At 35.5% G+C, this 14,563-nt stretch overlaps 1 protein-coding gene across 1 annotated transcript; it reads left to right on the top strand.

Moving 5' to 3' along the window:
* The first annotated feature begins 2,850 nt into the window (after positions 1 to 2,850).
* Positions 2,851 to 12,098, top strand: LOC134814326 (uncharacterized). Its single transcript, XM_063822422.1, has 10 exons — positions 2,851 to 2,865; positions 3,004 to 3,163; positions 3,585 to 3,680; positions 5,673 to 5,771; positions 6,693 to 6,788; positions 7,418 to 7,495; positions 7,726 to 7,869; positions 8,026 to 8,109; positions 10,998 to 11,107; positions 11,545 to 12,098. The coding sequence occupies exons 1-10, from the start codon at positions 2,851 to 2,853 to the stop codon at positions 11,668 to 11,670; spliced, it is 1,008 nt and encodes a 335-aa protein (XP_063678492.1). The 3' UTR covers positions 11,671 to 12,098.
* The last annotated feature ends 2,465 nt before the right edge of the window (positions 12,099 to 14,563 follow it).

The following is a 14,563-nucleotide window of genomic DNA, read 5'->3' as shown; positions in this document are numbered from 1 at the left end:
CAAAAAAATGTAAAAAAAGACAAAGACAAAATGGACAAAATGGACAGTGGTACCCCCCCTTCATAGTGGTCTTGTGAGATGTACTTGAGAGTATGCTGGGGGTTGGCTTTGCTATCTGTTTTGGAGAGGTATCTCATGGTTTTTGAGTGGGGACATAAGATTTGGCAGCCATAGAGCAGGATCGGTTTTATTAGAGAGTCAAATAGAATGTTTAGGGAACATTTTGTTTTATTAAAGTACAGTTTTGGAATTGATAAGTTCAGCCTGGAGGGGGATATTTAAAACATATAAGTGATACGAAAGATTGTATTAGCAGGAGCTTTCAAAATACTTGTGTAAATCGTTTTCAACTGAGGATGATGTTGTGAAGGGTGATTATATATGATGTAGTGGTGTCAGTGATGAGTGGGGTGTGATGTGAAAGGGTGGAGTGGTGAGGGTGGAAAAAATGTTCAGATTACATTACAATAAGTTCAGTTTTGGGATTAATAATTAGTTGAATACATAATTATATAACTATTGTTTTGAAATTACACTAGTGTAATCATTAAACAAACCCCTCCCTGATCCCCTAATATCAGCGATAGCGTAATCTGTGAACGATCCCTCACTTGTTTGAAGTTAGTACACTTTCTAGGTTTTCGTAAACTTTTTGTGCAGAGAGAGTCTCCCTTTTCGGAATCCAGCATATGGCATAGTCTTTGTGAGTCGGTCTCCATTGCAGGAGGACTTTACCTGGGGACCCCGGCCCAGGCTGTAACATAATAATGTTCATAAACATAGAGATTCAGCGGAATGACAGGCTGAGCGCAATTTCATTTTTAACATCTTTCTCCTAGTTAAGATGTTAAATGTCCATTTTTCAATTTTGTCAGATATGCAATTACAGGTAAAGGACAGGCGTACTTATAAATAATAATGTTGTATGGAGAATAGAGTATACTGTCCTAAACTTTTTGAATTATGCAAATCAAATCACGCAATATAAATTTAAGCATATTATAGTGTAGAATTTCTGTCACAACAAGACTGCAACCCATAGTAACAACTATAAACAGAACCTCTAATGTGTGCCCGGGGTATTTTTGTGATATTTATTAGACTATTATGAAGAAATAGCAAACATTGTTTAATTTGTGGAGTAGCTCATAATATTCAAAACATAACAGTAATTCTCTGATATACTGGGAACTCTAAATAAAAAGAGGATTTTTGATTATGATCAGTAAAATCGTCTTAAATTGACCTTCCCCAAGAATGGCAGTAAAATGCAGTATGACTGCAACTGGTTTTCAAAAATTATCCTAAATTGATTTGTAAAGATAATATTATTCTATAAAATTGGCATAAAAGTGATAAATTTATTTTACTGACTCAGTGTTTTACCTGGTAGCTGCAGCTAGCTACTATTCATAGAACTTCATTTCTAGAGCCGCTCTAAAAATAAATTATAACAGTTTGTCGATATGGTGCCAGAGAATGATGTTAACTTTGTTGGGAAAATCGAGAGAAATGTGTAAGGATACAGTTCAACAGTGCAGCATTTTATTTTTTAATTTTAAGCATGTTTATAATTGTAACTTTTAAAAAGCACTAATGTTCTACTACTCACAAATATATTTACTTCTTATTTCAAAGATTTGGAATGAAAATGATGCATAAAATGTATAATAAGCTTAGAGGCTTCCAAAGTTTACATGATGGTAAACAAACAAATTGGTTTGCATGAGTATTTAAGACTTAACAAAGATCCCCATCAAATATTTGATTTAGAATTGATGGAATAAATCATGAATTACTAAAATTTGTCCTATAATTGTATACTGATAATTAAGTTACTGGATAAATGCCATATTTTGGAAGTTAGAGTTTGCTGAAAGGTGTTTTAGCTAGCACTGTTAAGGAATGGTATTTTATTTATTTATATTTCTGATAACCGCTAACTCCGGTTTACTGCAGCAATTTTCTTCCCCCTAAGCTTAAGTGTGCTTGTCATTTTTAATGTGAATATTCAAAACCCTGATTTACCGCAAACCCTGATTTACCGCAGCTTTAATCAGGGTTTTACTGTATTGAATAATTTTTGGATATTATTTAATGCATAATGGTAAGATCCTTAAGGGGGCATACACCAAAACAGTGGTTAGTGCTGTCCAGCCCAAATGACCTCATAGGCAGTTCAGTGACCATCTAGCGCACCGTTTCCACATCAAACAAAATTATTTTGAGAATACCCATTTTTGTGATCAAGTATCTCCTGGTTAGAGTGGAATTTTCGGAAAAACACAATTTGTTTCATGGAGAGGCTATAATAAGTTAATCATTTCTTGCAGTATCGGGTTGAAATTTTGCTTGCCGTCTATTCACATCTATTTCAAGGTGTGTGTAAAATCTTGATATCGTATCTAAAAAGGCTGGTGTGTTATAAATTTGTAAAGTCAAAAAGCTGAAATTGTCCTTTTCATGCTTATTTTAACCAAAAGGTCAGTCTAGTCAGGGAAGATCGGATTGTTTTGATGTTTGAGATGAAATTGTTCTCTGAATTCTGGCGCAGTTTTTGATGACCTCAAAAATGTGTTTACTCATTTTTCTTCAGATCTATTGGACCTCAAAGCCAAACAAAAAATTTAGGCACATTTTTCGTTTTTAAACAAAGTCATTTTTTATCTGCAAAGCCAAAAATTCACATTTTCTCCCATAACTTCAAAGGGAAGCATTTTAGGGTGTTTTGTTGTTCATACCTCATATATAAATGTGCTAGTTGCGGTGATTTTGCACCCTTCAAAAAGTCACTAGCACATTCCTATCAAAAGTTTGGTGTATGCCCCCTTAAGATAAGTTTCTACGAACATGAATTTGCAGATTGTAGCTGTTTTTGAAAAATCCGATTGTTGATTAATTACTTCGTTGGCACATAAGTTTAGTTAAAAACAATTGTTTATCGATCGAGGAGGCATAAAGCTGTAAAAAACTCCAGTTCAAACTGAAATGTTTCATGTTTAGCAATGCTTCAGCACTGCACCATCTGTGTCATTTGCTAGTTTGAAGATCGACGCTCAGATAGCCCGCCAGATATTCGGGGAGTATCATGAGTTTTTTGTGGGGATGCCACCGAATTCAAAAAACAATAACTCTCTGCTGAATTTGAGAAAAAGTACTGCAGGTAGGCTTTACATCCTGTGTTAAATGTTTTTCACTGTTCAGATCAGGTTTCTATAATAAGCCCCAGTAACTCTTCCCCTCACAGTAAAACACCCAACTCCAGAAATTTTCCAAATAAGGTGTCCTGGTATGATACAGTTTTAGACAAACCTTAAATAATATATCATTGTCATGCCCAAAGTGGTTTGTAAATGTGCCGTTGTTAACCCCAAGCGTTTCGGTCCCTCATTCCTGCCACTCAGCATTGCCTAAGTTGCGAAGTGGAATTTTGAAAGATAATTTTATAGAAACGGTTACGATTAAAGGAATGTAAAATAAAACCTAACGTTTCATTGAAAAACTTATTGTTTCATTGAAATGTATCCAAGTTTACTTGAACTGGAGGGCTCAGTTTCTTTCTTTCAATTGTATCCCAATTGCAGGGCTCTTATCTCCTGATCTGAAGCTTATCACGACTAAAAGTGTGTTATTGAATTCCAGAGAACCTCCCTATAAACCTTCAAAAGCACCGTGTTTGTGTACGTATATTGTTTTATTTCTTATATTCAGCCAGTGGTGTAACGACAATTATCCCGGAAGAAGCTGTAGGGGGCGGCAAGAAAGAAGGCCTGACTTTTCTTAGGACATGTACATTAGAAAGATTTTTTGAGGGTAGGGAAAAATTTAGTGGGGGAGGCGGCACGTTTCACCACTGCACATCTATTTCATTTATTTTCAGTATATTATCTTGTTAACACATCTTTAATTGTCAATGTATAACATGTTTGTTTATGATACATAAAACCTTTGATTCTCTGTAAACAAATTGTGAACTTTGTACAAAAGAAAACAAGCCGCGCTCAGATATAGTTTTGATCTGATGAACTTCATAGTTTTCTATCTATCATGGAAGAAATCAGAGTCCTTATTTTGCCACTACAATTCTTTAACGTCTTACTTTGCCACCTTATTTGCCAATATAAATAATCTTACTTTGCTATTAATTTTATATCACAAGTTTGAATGTTTTTACGAATCTAAATAAAGTATTAGAAGGACCATTTTTTCATTTTTAAAATCACAATTGCATTCACTTTTCAATCATTCGATTCACTTGAGTCTTGAACTTTGCAGTGACAAATGCAAACCGACCAAATATACAAGTTGGCCCGATTTATCCCTATAATGTGTTGACAAGTTGCAGCTCTCCACTTTAATAACCATTTTCCTTGTGTACCACAACCTTTATTTGGACAAAATCTGGCTTACCGGTATATGCTTCCCATAAAACAGCGCCTCCCAGAATGTATATGTTTACTTTTTTCTTCTGATTTATGTATCAAGTACTTATTGCTTCTGATTATCACTTCAGATTACTCGAAAGTGTTCATTACGTTCTTCCCGAAAGGTTTACAAATTTTAATTCATTACATATGCGCACAATTCAACCCCAAACTTTATTTTAAGCGGTCTTGCAATAATGTCTTTCAATATAGGCACTCGTATCCTCTCCCAATAATCAAAGTTGGCTATTCAATAGTTTAGATGTATGATAATTGCATTATTTTGAAAGCAGGGAGACTTATAATTTAACACGAAAAAAAATTATTTCAAAAAACATACTTGCCTCCCATAATGCGAATCACATGCCTCCCAAAATTCTGGTCTCTGGAATTCCCTTTTTGACATATTTTGGTACTGGGTGAGTTGCATAGAGGTTGGACACATCTGATCCGTTGCAGAAAATCGGGTTTCCGAGGTCCGAAATGACTTGAAAAGATTGTAAAAAATGGAAACATTTGAGAATCTACGGGGATTTTTTGGAAACATCCATTTTTTATTTCGGACCTTGGAACCCCGGTTTTCTACGATGGATAAGATGTGTCCAACCTCTATGCAACCCACCTGGTACAACTCACCTGCTACTCAATCTGATGATATGGTATAAGAAGCAATATGAACCACCAAGTGTCCACTAAAACAGTACTGTGCTGCTGAATCAGTACTGTCTTAGTGGACACTTTAAATACATTTTTTGTGCTGATATGCATTTTGGGAGGCATGGTTGACATTCGTCGCAAAATATTCTCTGATACAATTTCTGATTTTTAATAAACACGATGTACCGTTGTTGGAAAAACTATTGAGATGCCACCCTGAAAAGCATACACATGGGAATGCTCTTCCAAGACTTCAATCTAAAATATAGTTGACCTACATTCTGGGAGGCATAGGGTAAATAGATTTTGTACGAACTGAAAATTGGTAAAAATTTCATTCTACAATTTTGTAAACCCCCGGGAAGAATAATGAAGAGTTCAAATAAGGTATCAACACAGTCTTCTTGATTCTAAATCAATCATGGTGAGCATGTAATGAGAGAGGCCGGAAAAACAGTATACATTATGGGAGGCATATACCCGTACATAATATATTTAATTAATCAATTCCCTAAACGTTTTTCACTGTTTCCTGCTGCACTGGCAGCTTGTCTCGGAATGCTGTGTTTCTATTTGTTATTTCCGCTTCAGGGCAAAAGACAGTGTCCAGTAGAAAGAGCACTACATTTCCCGGATTCACTGCTCCCGCTACTGTTACACCTCCTAAGAAGACTAAGAGTCGGATCCGCAGTGAGTATTTTAATTAATTAATCTACTTAATTAATTTAGTTATAATTAATTTAGTTATAATTAATTTAGTTATAATCAATTTAGTTATAATTAATTTAGTTATAATCAATTTAGTTATAATTAATTTAGTTATAATTAATTTAGTTATAATTAATTTAGTTATAATTAATTTAGTTATAATTAATTTAGTTATAACTTTATAATTAATTTTACAGCTTAATCTAGAGCTGGGTATTATTAGTAATTCTGATGTCGAAACATTACAAATACTAGTAGGAACCCGTCTAACTCTAAAGAGACTGCATGTGCAATAGTTATTTATTTCGCGATTTTGACACCACTTGGGGGTCAACATTTTGGGACCTAAAGTTCTTATTCCTTGGCAAATTTCTTCATACTGATAAAAAGGCCATTATAAAAGCATTCGACCCACCCAAAAAAGTTTCAATTGTTTATCTCTCACGGCTTTTGTGGAAAGTCGTGTTAAAGCTGATGCCGTGGTGTCAGTAAAATGGGCCATGGCAACAGACATACCTATATATATATATAATCGTCTCGCTTTATATATAGTAAGATTCTCTATATCTCTACCCTATTATATATCTAGCCCATTTCTAGGTCAATTAAATTCTACTGATGACATAACTAATTATACATGATCTGATCACCTCTGATAATTGGGGGCCCTCTAATATTATTTTACCATCAGATCTGAAGTAATGAAAGAAAAACCTCAGTAATTTGATTACTAAGACTTAGTAATAACCAAATGAAAGACTCTCCCCAGTAATCTATCAAAAAAGTGAAAAGCATTAAAATTAAATAACCAACAACCATGTAATTATAATAAACTTATTAAAACTATGTAATTGATAACAATATAATTTACTATGTTTAAATAACCATACTAATATATTACAGGAGCAGAGACTACTACTACTAGTGTTTCTCTAAGAAGACACAAGTCACTTCCGGATCAATCCCTACCCACAAACAAGGACAAAGCTCCCCGAAAATGTAATTTTATTGGTAGCTTCTCCATTTTTGTCTAACCCTCATTTCGTAGAATTTCGCCGTGGTTACACCACGCAAGATCAAATTTCCCTACAATTTAGTAAGTAGTTGTAGTACAATGTACCAGTACAATTGGCATTTACCTTGTAAATCAATTATTTAGATTGGAAGTATAGTTGCATTTGAGAGTGGAGAGTGACACACGTGGCCATCGCGATTTTGTTTTGCGTGCATAACCATTATCGCTTAATACCATTCAGCTCAGTGCTGAACATCAGTTTATCAGGATGCTACTAAGGAACCTTTTTTGAAGTGGCTGAATTTGAGCACCGGGTAATCATTATACATACATGCTACATGAAGAGGTCTCCTCCTAATCAATATACCATATATTCCTGAAATCGAGTGAAATTTATCCTATTTGAAACCTGTGTGATGAAATTTTCGTAATAAATTTATTCCCTATGATATTTTTTCCTTAACCAGAGGTAGAGAAACCCTAGTTACACTCCTTAGTTACACTACCCCTCACTTCGTAGGAAATGGGTGATTCTTTAATTTGAACATTTGAATGCTTTAAACAGATGGTACGGTTGAAACTGTGAACCTTTCAAGAATGATATTTTTTTCAGGTTTCAACTCTCTTCCTGGCTCGAGTAGTTTTGATGAGGTTGTCATAAAGAGAGTTATAAAATATTGCAGAAACATCGGTAACTTACTTTTATGCTACTTACTAGCTATATATATAAGTTATAGTTTATCTGACCGTACTTTTATATACGTCTCAGTAATATAGGCTACTTGTTTGATAGTTTTCACATACCAAAACAAATTTGTTACACCTTTACTCGGTACTCTTAATTTCACCAATTTTAAAAACAACCTACATCCGAGCAGAATAGATCCCGTATAAAGAATTACCACAACTCCCCCTCTGTAGATTCGACCGGAACTCCCAAGAGTGAACACACTTACGGAGAAGCAAAAAACTGCAAACCTAAAATTTATCTGAGTGAAGGTATCAACAAATGGGAACGTAGAGGCCAGGGGTTCATGGGGGTACCCCCCGCTACACCTACCACTGGTTTATTACCCATTTTTTATTTTCTCATTTTATTTGTCATTCTTATTACTAATAGCTGTCAATTCAAATGATGCGCCTAAAGGTATTATTATCAAGGTTTTAAAACTTACAGGTTTAACTTTATACTATCAAATAAATATTTTTGTTTCGTTTCAGAATATTTGGAGAAAGTCCAATACGTGCAGTGTCTTGCAGATTTTAAAGGAAAAAGAAGGCTCACAACGAAGCTAAGTGAAATAGGTAAGTACTAAGTACTGCAAATACGTCGTTATTAAATTTTATTTTCGATGGCACTTCTCAATAATGGTAATGATCGCGTCAAAGATTGTACCTTCAAAATATGCTTTGAGACTAAACACTGAACAGTCTGCAGTTTTACTCTATATCTCATCTATTTTAACACTATGTGACAAATAATGCATTGAAAAGAAACCAGAGTTAGATGCGATGAATCACTCTTTCTTTTCCACGCTGTAGCGCTAAAGAGGTCTACATTAACTTGAATAAGGAAGGCGCATCAGAATTTTTGTCTCCGATAAGACGCGCACGTACGAATTTTAGCTAGTTTTAGCCAAATTTAGCAGCATCATGCATAGCTCACGCGCTGTTACCATAGCAACCGCCCTTAGTTGTCACTCACTTTACACTTACATGAGTTTAAGAAGGTTCCGGTTAATTTCCACCTATTACTCAAGTAATCTTTAAATCATATGTCCCCCACCGTGTAATAAATTATAAGCTCAAAGTGCTGAGAAATTAGAAATGTTTTCATTGGCTTATACCTTACCTTTAAATCTTACAACAATGAACAATCTCCATTCATCAATCATCGCGTCAACAGTGAACAGGTTTTCGTTAGATTAAGTGTTAGCCCGTCGAAAAATCGTGATTGGTCGTAATCGACTCGTGATATAATGCAATGTGGCTCGTATGACATGGAACATTCTGAGAAATTGAATGAGCGCCATCAAATTCTCACGTCGAATCTGACCACATCTTGCCATATTGAGCCGGAGAACGAAAGGCAATTTTAATAATACAACTTATTTCAACTGCAGTTATTGACAAGCAGAACAAAATTTCCTCGCGGACTACTCGCTCACAGTTTTTTTTGTATAGCTCATAGCTACTCTCCGGCCGTCATTGCTTCTTTTAAACTTTCAGTTCATAGTTGTTTTAATGCATTTAAGATTCCGCTTTTAATGATTTTCACATTAAAGTTGACATAATTCAATCTCATTTGATACCAATTGATATGTATCAAATCTGTCGTAAGTCTTCCATGATTTTAAAGCAGCAATTTTTCTGTTCCCCTGCGAGCTAAAAGTAAACAAATTTTATCAGTTGATGGTAATTTCTAAACAGTCTAAGCTGTTCAATAAGCTACACAATCGCCTAGTTACATCCCATGTTCCAAAACACGAGCTAGGTTTGTACTTCCAATGAACATTTAAAATCTTAGTGTTCAGATACTTCAGGTGAATCTGTGATCCGATATAGATAACATTAACAACCAAAGTTAATAAAATTTGGACAGGTTGAACATCGCAATAATAAGTGCCTACCCATCGGATAATTGAATAATTAAGTAACTTACTCAGTACTCACTGTTACTACAGGGTGGGCCAAAAGTCAGTGTGCAAACGTTGGGTCTTATACCTCCGCCGTGTTTTATATTTGAGGGTTGTTGCTTTGCAGATGGTTTACTGTACCTTCTGGTTCGAGGATTCCGTCACCAAAATTTGAAAATTCGAATATTTTAGACCACGCCCATTCAATATTAAAACACCTATATTGTTTTCTCTGAACATGCTGAACGCCTAATTTTTTCAGAGACGGTAGATTATTAAATGTTGCATATGATCTGAAAATATGAGGCAAAACGGATTAGAAATGACGAAGTTATCAAGCATTTTCTGTATATCGTTAACAAAATTGACTGGGTGATTATGTGACACCGCGACACGACACCTTAATTGGGCAGCCTTCACGATTCCCATAATGTTTAACGGGGTGGTTAACGGGGTCACCTAATCACGTGATTAGGTAAACCAATCACCTGATCACACGTAATGAATAACCTCGTTAAGGTTCATATCTCGGTCATCTGAGAAGCTAGAACTCTCATTTTTTCAGGGCAAACGTAATTTAAATGGCCAAACACAATTCAATAAAATTTGGCTCGATCCGACTATCCAAACTATCAAATAAATGTGAAAATGAACCTTCTTTTGAAAAAAATGAACACAAATATGTTTCGATTTGACAAATTTCTCGAACCAGTGGTGGTAGTAAGTCATACCAGAACAAATTATTTCAATTGGGCACTCAGTGACTGAGCTATTACGGCCAACGTTTGCACACTGACTTTTGGCCCACCCTGTATGTTCTACAATAATGTTCACATATTACGTAATCAGCTGAGGGGGGGGGGGGGGGGGGGGGGTTGGGGTTTCCGAATGATTACGCTAGTGTAATTTTGACACAATAGCCATGTGTAAAACTGATTACGGAGGGGGGGGGGGGGGGGGGGTAAAAATGTTCCAAAAAATGATTACGTAATATGTGAAGCCCAATATTCTTATTAAGAAGAGAATGATGGGAACCTCAGGATAAGAATACAAGGTGTTCCTGGTCATTGTTAGTTTTATCATCCCACCCTTCAATTTAGATACAGGACGATCGCGTTATTAACCGAATACCCCTGGCCCTCCCACTAAATCGCTCGCCCAAATTTTAAGAAAGTTCTTGTGAAAAGGCCCTGAAGGTATACAAGTAATCTTGTTCGGTGTATTTTTGGACGCTGATTCCGAATCACCCCCATGACGTCGGATAAAAATGCTTCCCTGGAAAGTTATGGGAAAAAACTGTTTTGGTCACGTGACACTTGACAGGCTAGTAAAACACGAATTTGATTGTTTAGGGCTCGGGTTATAGGGTTAGGGTTATGGATAGCTTTAGGGTTAGGATTAGGGTTTATGTAATTGTAAAACCGTTTTGTTCGGCTGCAAAACCATAAAAACTAAAGTCACGTGATAATTTTTGGGTGAGCGAATTAGTAAAACTAAAAGCCACCGAATACAGTGCAGCCTCGATCATGTGAAATACCGAGAACGTTATTGTTTCAGTTAAGTTTCGGGACGAGCAGAGGAAGAAGGATGAGCTCGAAAAGAGGAAAGGGCGAGTAATAGCTGAAAGAAGAGAACAAGAGTTGCTCAAAATCACCCAGAGAAACGAAGTGGGTTATAAGCTCAGTTAATAACCGTTTGGCTGTTATATGCCTGGGAATATTTTGCCAGGGTTGACTGAAAAGCCGTTAATTTGAGCACTGTTTTGTCGTTTTGACTATTGTATACCTTTTCAGGGTCGTTCACATAATGTTACGTAATCATTGAGGAGGGAAGGGTTACTTCTCTGGATACTTTCATTAAACTGGTGTAATCTTTTAGAAAGCCCTCTCCCTCTCAGTGATAAGGGGTCGTTCACATATTACTTATTAGTATTACCACCCTCCGTAACCAGGTTTACACATAGCTATTGTGTCAAAATTACACTAGCGTAATCATTTGGAAACCCCCCTTCCCCCTCGGCTGATTACGTAATATGTGAACCCCTAACGTAGTATCAGTATGTTACTATAAAATTCCCTGTTATATTTACTAATGAATGTTTCAGATTTACGCCCTCAACGAAACAATGAAACGACTCGAAGGAGCTAACTTCAAAGAATACGCTGCCAAAAGGAGTTCATGTTGCCATGGAAACGATAACAAAGTTGGAAATCGTTTGGGGGCTGTATGATGTAGATATTTAATTAGAAGTGTAATTAACCAATTAAATAATCATTAATCAAGAGTATTTAAGTTCAAAGGTTTTAGTGATTTTATTATTTGTTATTTTAGACAGCCTCGTCAGCATCTCTTTTATATTCGATTTCGATAAGTATGCCACTGTAAATTTCTTTTTAGCTGAATTGTGCAAACGAAGGACTTGCAAAAATGTTCAGAGATTTTAGAATTGTTGCAAACGTAATCACATGTCCATTGTCCAGCTCCAAGCACAGCATATTGATTAATGCGATGATATTATACATGATATGATTACGATTGTGATCGATACTTGTGGGCGAGTAGTCTACCTTTTGTTTTGAATGGGTTCCAAAAGTATTATGATTGTACAACTAACTGTATAATAATTGTAAATATTTCGACTTTTACGATATTTAAAGAGATTGGATGTTTATTTTTTAGCGATTCTAGTTGACGCGGACGGATGATACGAGTATAAATTCCAAGTTCACAATTTCTATAAATGATGAAAGCGATACTGGGGTACGCACCATCGGTTTTGTTTTTTTGGATTGAAATAAGTCTCGTCAGTTTTGTCATGAATGATGGAGGTAACGAAATACATAATCACTAATCATTCGCGACGAATAACCCCCCAAAACTACCTAATACCTATGGGGTCGTTTACATATTATTATTACGTGATCACCCGAGGGGGGATTCCAAATGCTTATGGTTGATTATGGGGGGGGGGGGGGGGGGTTTGGTCGTTGATTACGTAATCAAAATTTTCTTTTTTACCCCCTAGAATAATAACAATTTGACAATATTTTAATTCAAATTCCACTCAATTTCACTCTGATAGTGATAAAATTTAGAAATTGATCGGATACCCGACTATATAGTAAGTAGTTTGAAAGGTGCTTGGCCGGATATCATGACAATTATTTCGGCTCAACATGATTAGGCCGGTAGCATGAAACGTTTAAAAAAATTATTTCCAGGAAAAAGTCAAAGGGGGGGGAGGGGGGGGGGGGTCAGGCCATGATTACGTAATATTGCTGTCAGGAGGGGGGGGGGGGGGGTTGGGTCTTGATTACGGTTGATTACGGAGAGGGGACGGGGTAGAAATTGCTAAAATATTGATTACGTAATACGTGAACGACCCCAATTCAATGCACCGCAAATTTCCGACAGGAATACAAAGGAAATCTTCATCAACTTGCAACATTTTAGAAAATGCATCATTCATATAATCTGCCGGAGAAGGTATAAGGACACGTTCATTGAAGTTTGAGGATATTGGTAAATATTAGTGACCCTACTGAATGGCACGATGATGTAAAATGTGTCACACTATGAAACTATATAAACCCTCTAACCCTAAGATAATCGTTTCATCCTCTAGATAAACTTTGTCGCATAACGATATCTTTATCAGACGATAAGATATCGCTTAAATGCGGCCGGCAGTGAGTTGTAAACTTTGTCACACTATAAAAACGTGACGGAGTTTATATGGACCCCTTGTTGCCGTGTTTGACCAAATTTTCGAATTTCCAATTCATAGAATAGCTGTATATGACTATTATCTACATATTTAGCGACTTTTTTCCTTAAATGGTAGCACCATGTAAACTCCGTCACACATTTAAGAAATTTATATGAGGGATGTTTATGACATCCTGACAAGAAATGCCGAATAGTCTAGCATTATTTTGTGAGCTGAATGTGTTTGGAATTGTTCACATATTTCATTGTTATAGGCAAATACAAATACAGAAGGCAGAAATAGGTAAATTTAGTCACATAAATTTGTATGATATCTCAACATGTGTGAAATTGAGTAAATATTAGTATACCAACTTAAACACCCTATATTACGTACTATGAATCAATTAACAATATTTCAACCAAACGCCGGTCATATAAATTATTATATGGCAGTGATATGTTAACATTGGATAAATTTCAACACCTGAACAGGGTAAAAATTTGTAAATTTCGTCACAAAAAAAATATTACAACTTTATTTGCTCCGTGTTGGCAAAATAACTAATTTATCGACATAGTGATGGTGATAAAGTGACATTATATACTAATTGAGGTATGATTCTTCAAAATAGGGGCAAGAAATGTAAATTTCGTCACATCAGCCATTGCATTAGTTAGATAGATTTTCTTTCATATTAACTGCCCTTATTATAGTTGGAATGGATTTATACAGGAAATATAGAAACCCATGCCCATTTTTCATCACATTGAAATTATACTGTTGGGGCAGGAAAAGTAAATTTCGTCACATTTCGGTAAATTAGTGATATTAAACTCAGCATTGTTGAACTCGAGTTCTGATTTGCTGAAAAATAACCTACCAATAATTCCTGGAAGAATATTGAATTCTAATCGGGGTATGGTTCTTCAAAATAGGGTCAAGAAATGTAAATTTCGTCACATACGTCATTGTAAAATTTAGATACATTTTCTTTCACATCAACAGTCCTAATTATAGTTTGAAATGAATAATTCAGAGATGAAGGAAATATAGAAACCCATGCCCATTTTTCATCACATTGAAATTATACTTTTTGGGCAGAAAAAGTGAATTTCGTCACATTTCGGTAACTTAGTATAATTAAACTCAGAATTGTCAAACTTGAGTTCTGATGATCTGCTGAATAATAACCTACTAATAATTCATGGAAGAATATTGAATTCTAATCGGGGTATGGTTCTTCAAAATAGGGTCAAGAAATGTAAATTTTGTCACATACGTCATTGTAAAATTTAGATACACTTTCTTTCACATCAACAGTCCTAATTATAGTTTGAAATGATTAATTCAGAGATAAGGAAATATTGAACCCATGCCCATTTTTCATCACATTGAAATTATACTGTTGGGG

The sequence above is a fragment of the Bolinopsis microptera genome, chromosome 4 (assembly GCF_026151205.1).
Source record: "Bolinopsis microptera isolate Bmic1 chromosome 4, MBARI_Bmic_1.0, whole genome shotgun sequence".
Classification (NCBI taxonomy): domain Eukaryota; kingdom Metazoa; phylum Ctenophora; class Tentaculata; order Lobata; family Bolinopsidae; genus Bolinopsis; species Bolinopsis microptera.
Note: the sequence above shows the minus strand (reverse complement) of the source record. Positions and strands in the feature narration are given on the sequence as shown.

What these genes read in the sequence shown, in the direction of transcription:
- LOC134814326 (XM_063822422.1), top strand. An exon ending in GACTAAGAGTCGGATCCGCA is followed by an intron (nt 5,772 to 6,692) that starts GTGAGTATTTTA and finishes AATATATTACAG; the next exon opens with GAGCAGAGACTACTACTACT. An exon ending in GGACAAAGCTCCCCGAAAAT is followed by an intron (nt 6,789 to 7,417) that starts GTAATTTTATTG and finishes TATTTTTTTCAG; the next exon opens with GTTTCAACTCTCTTCCTGGC.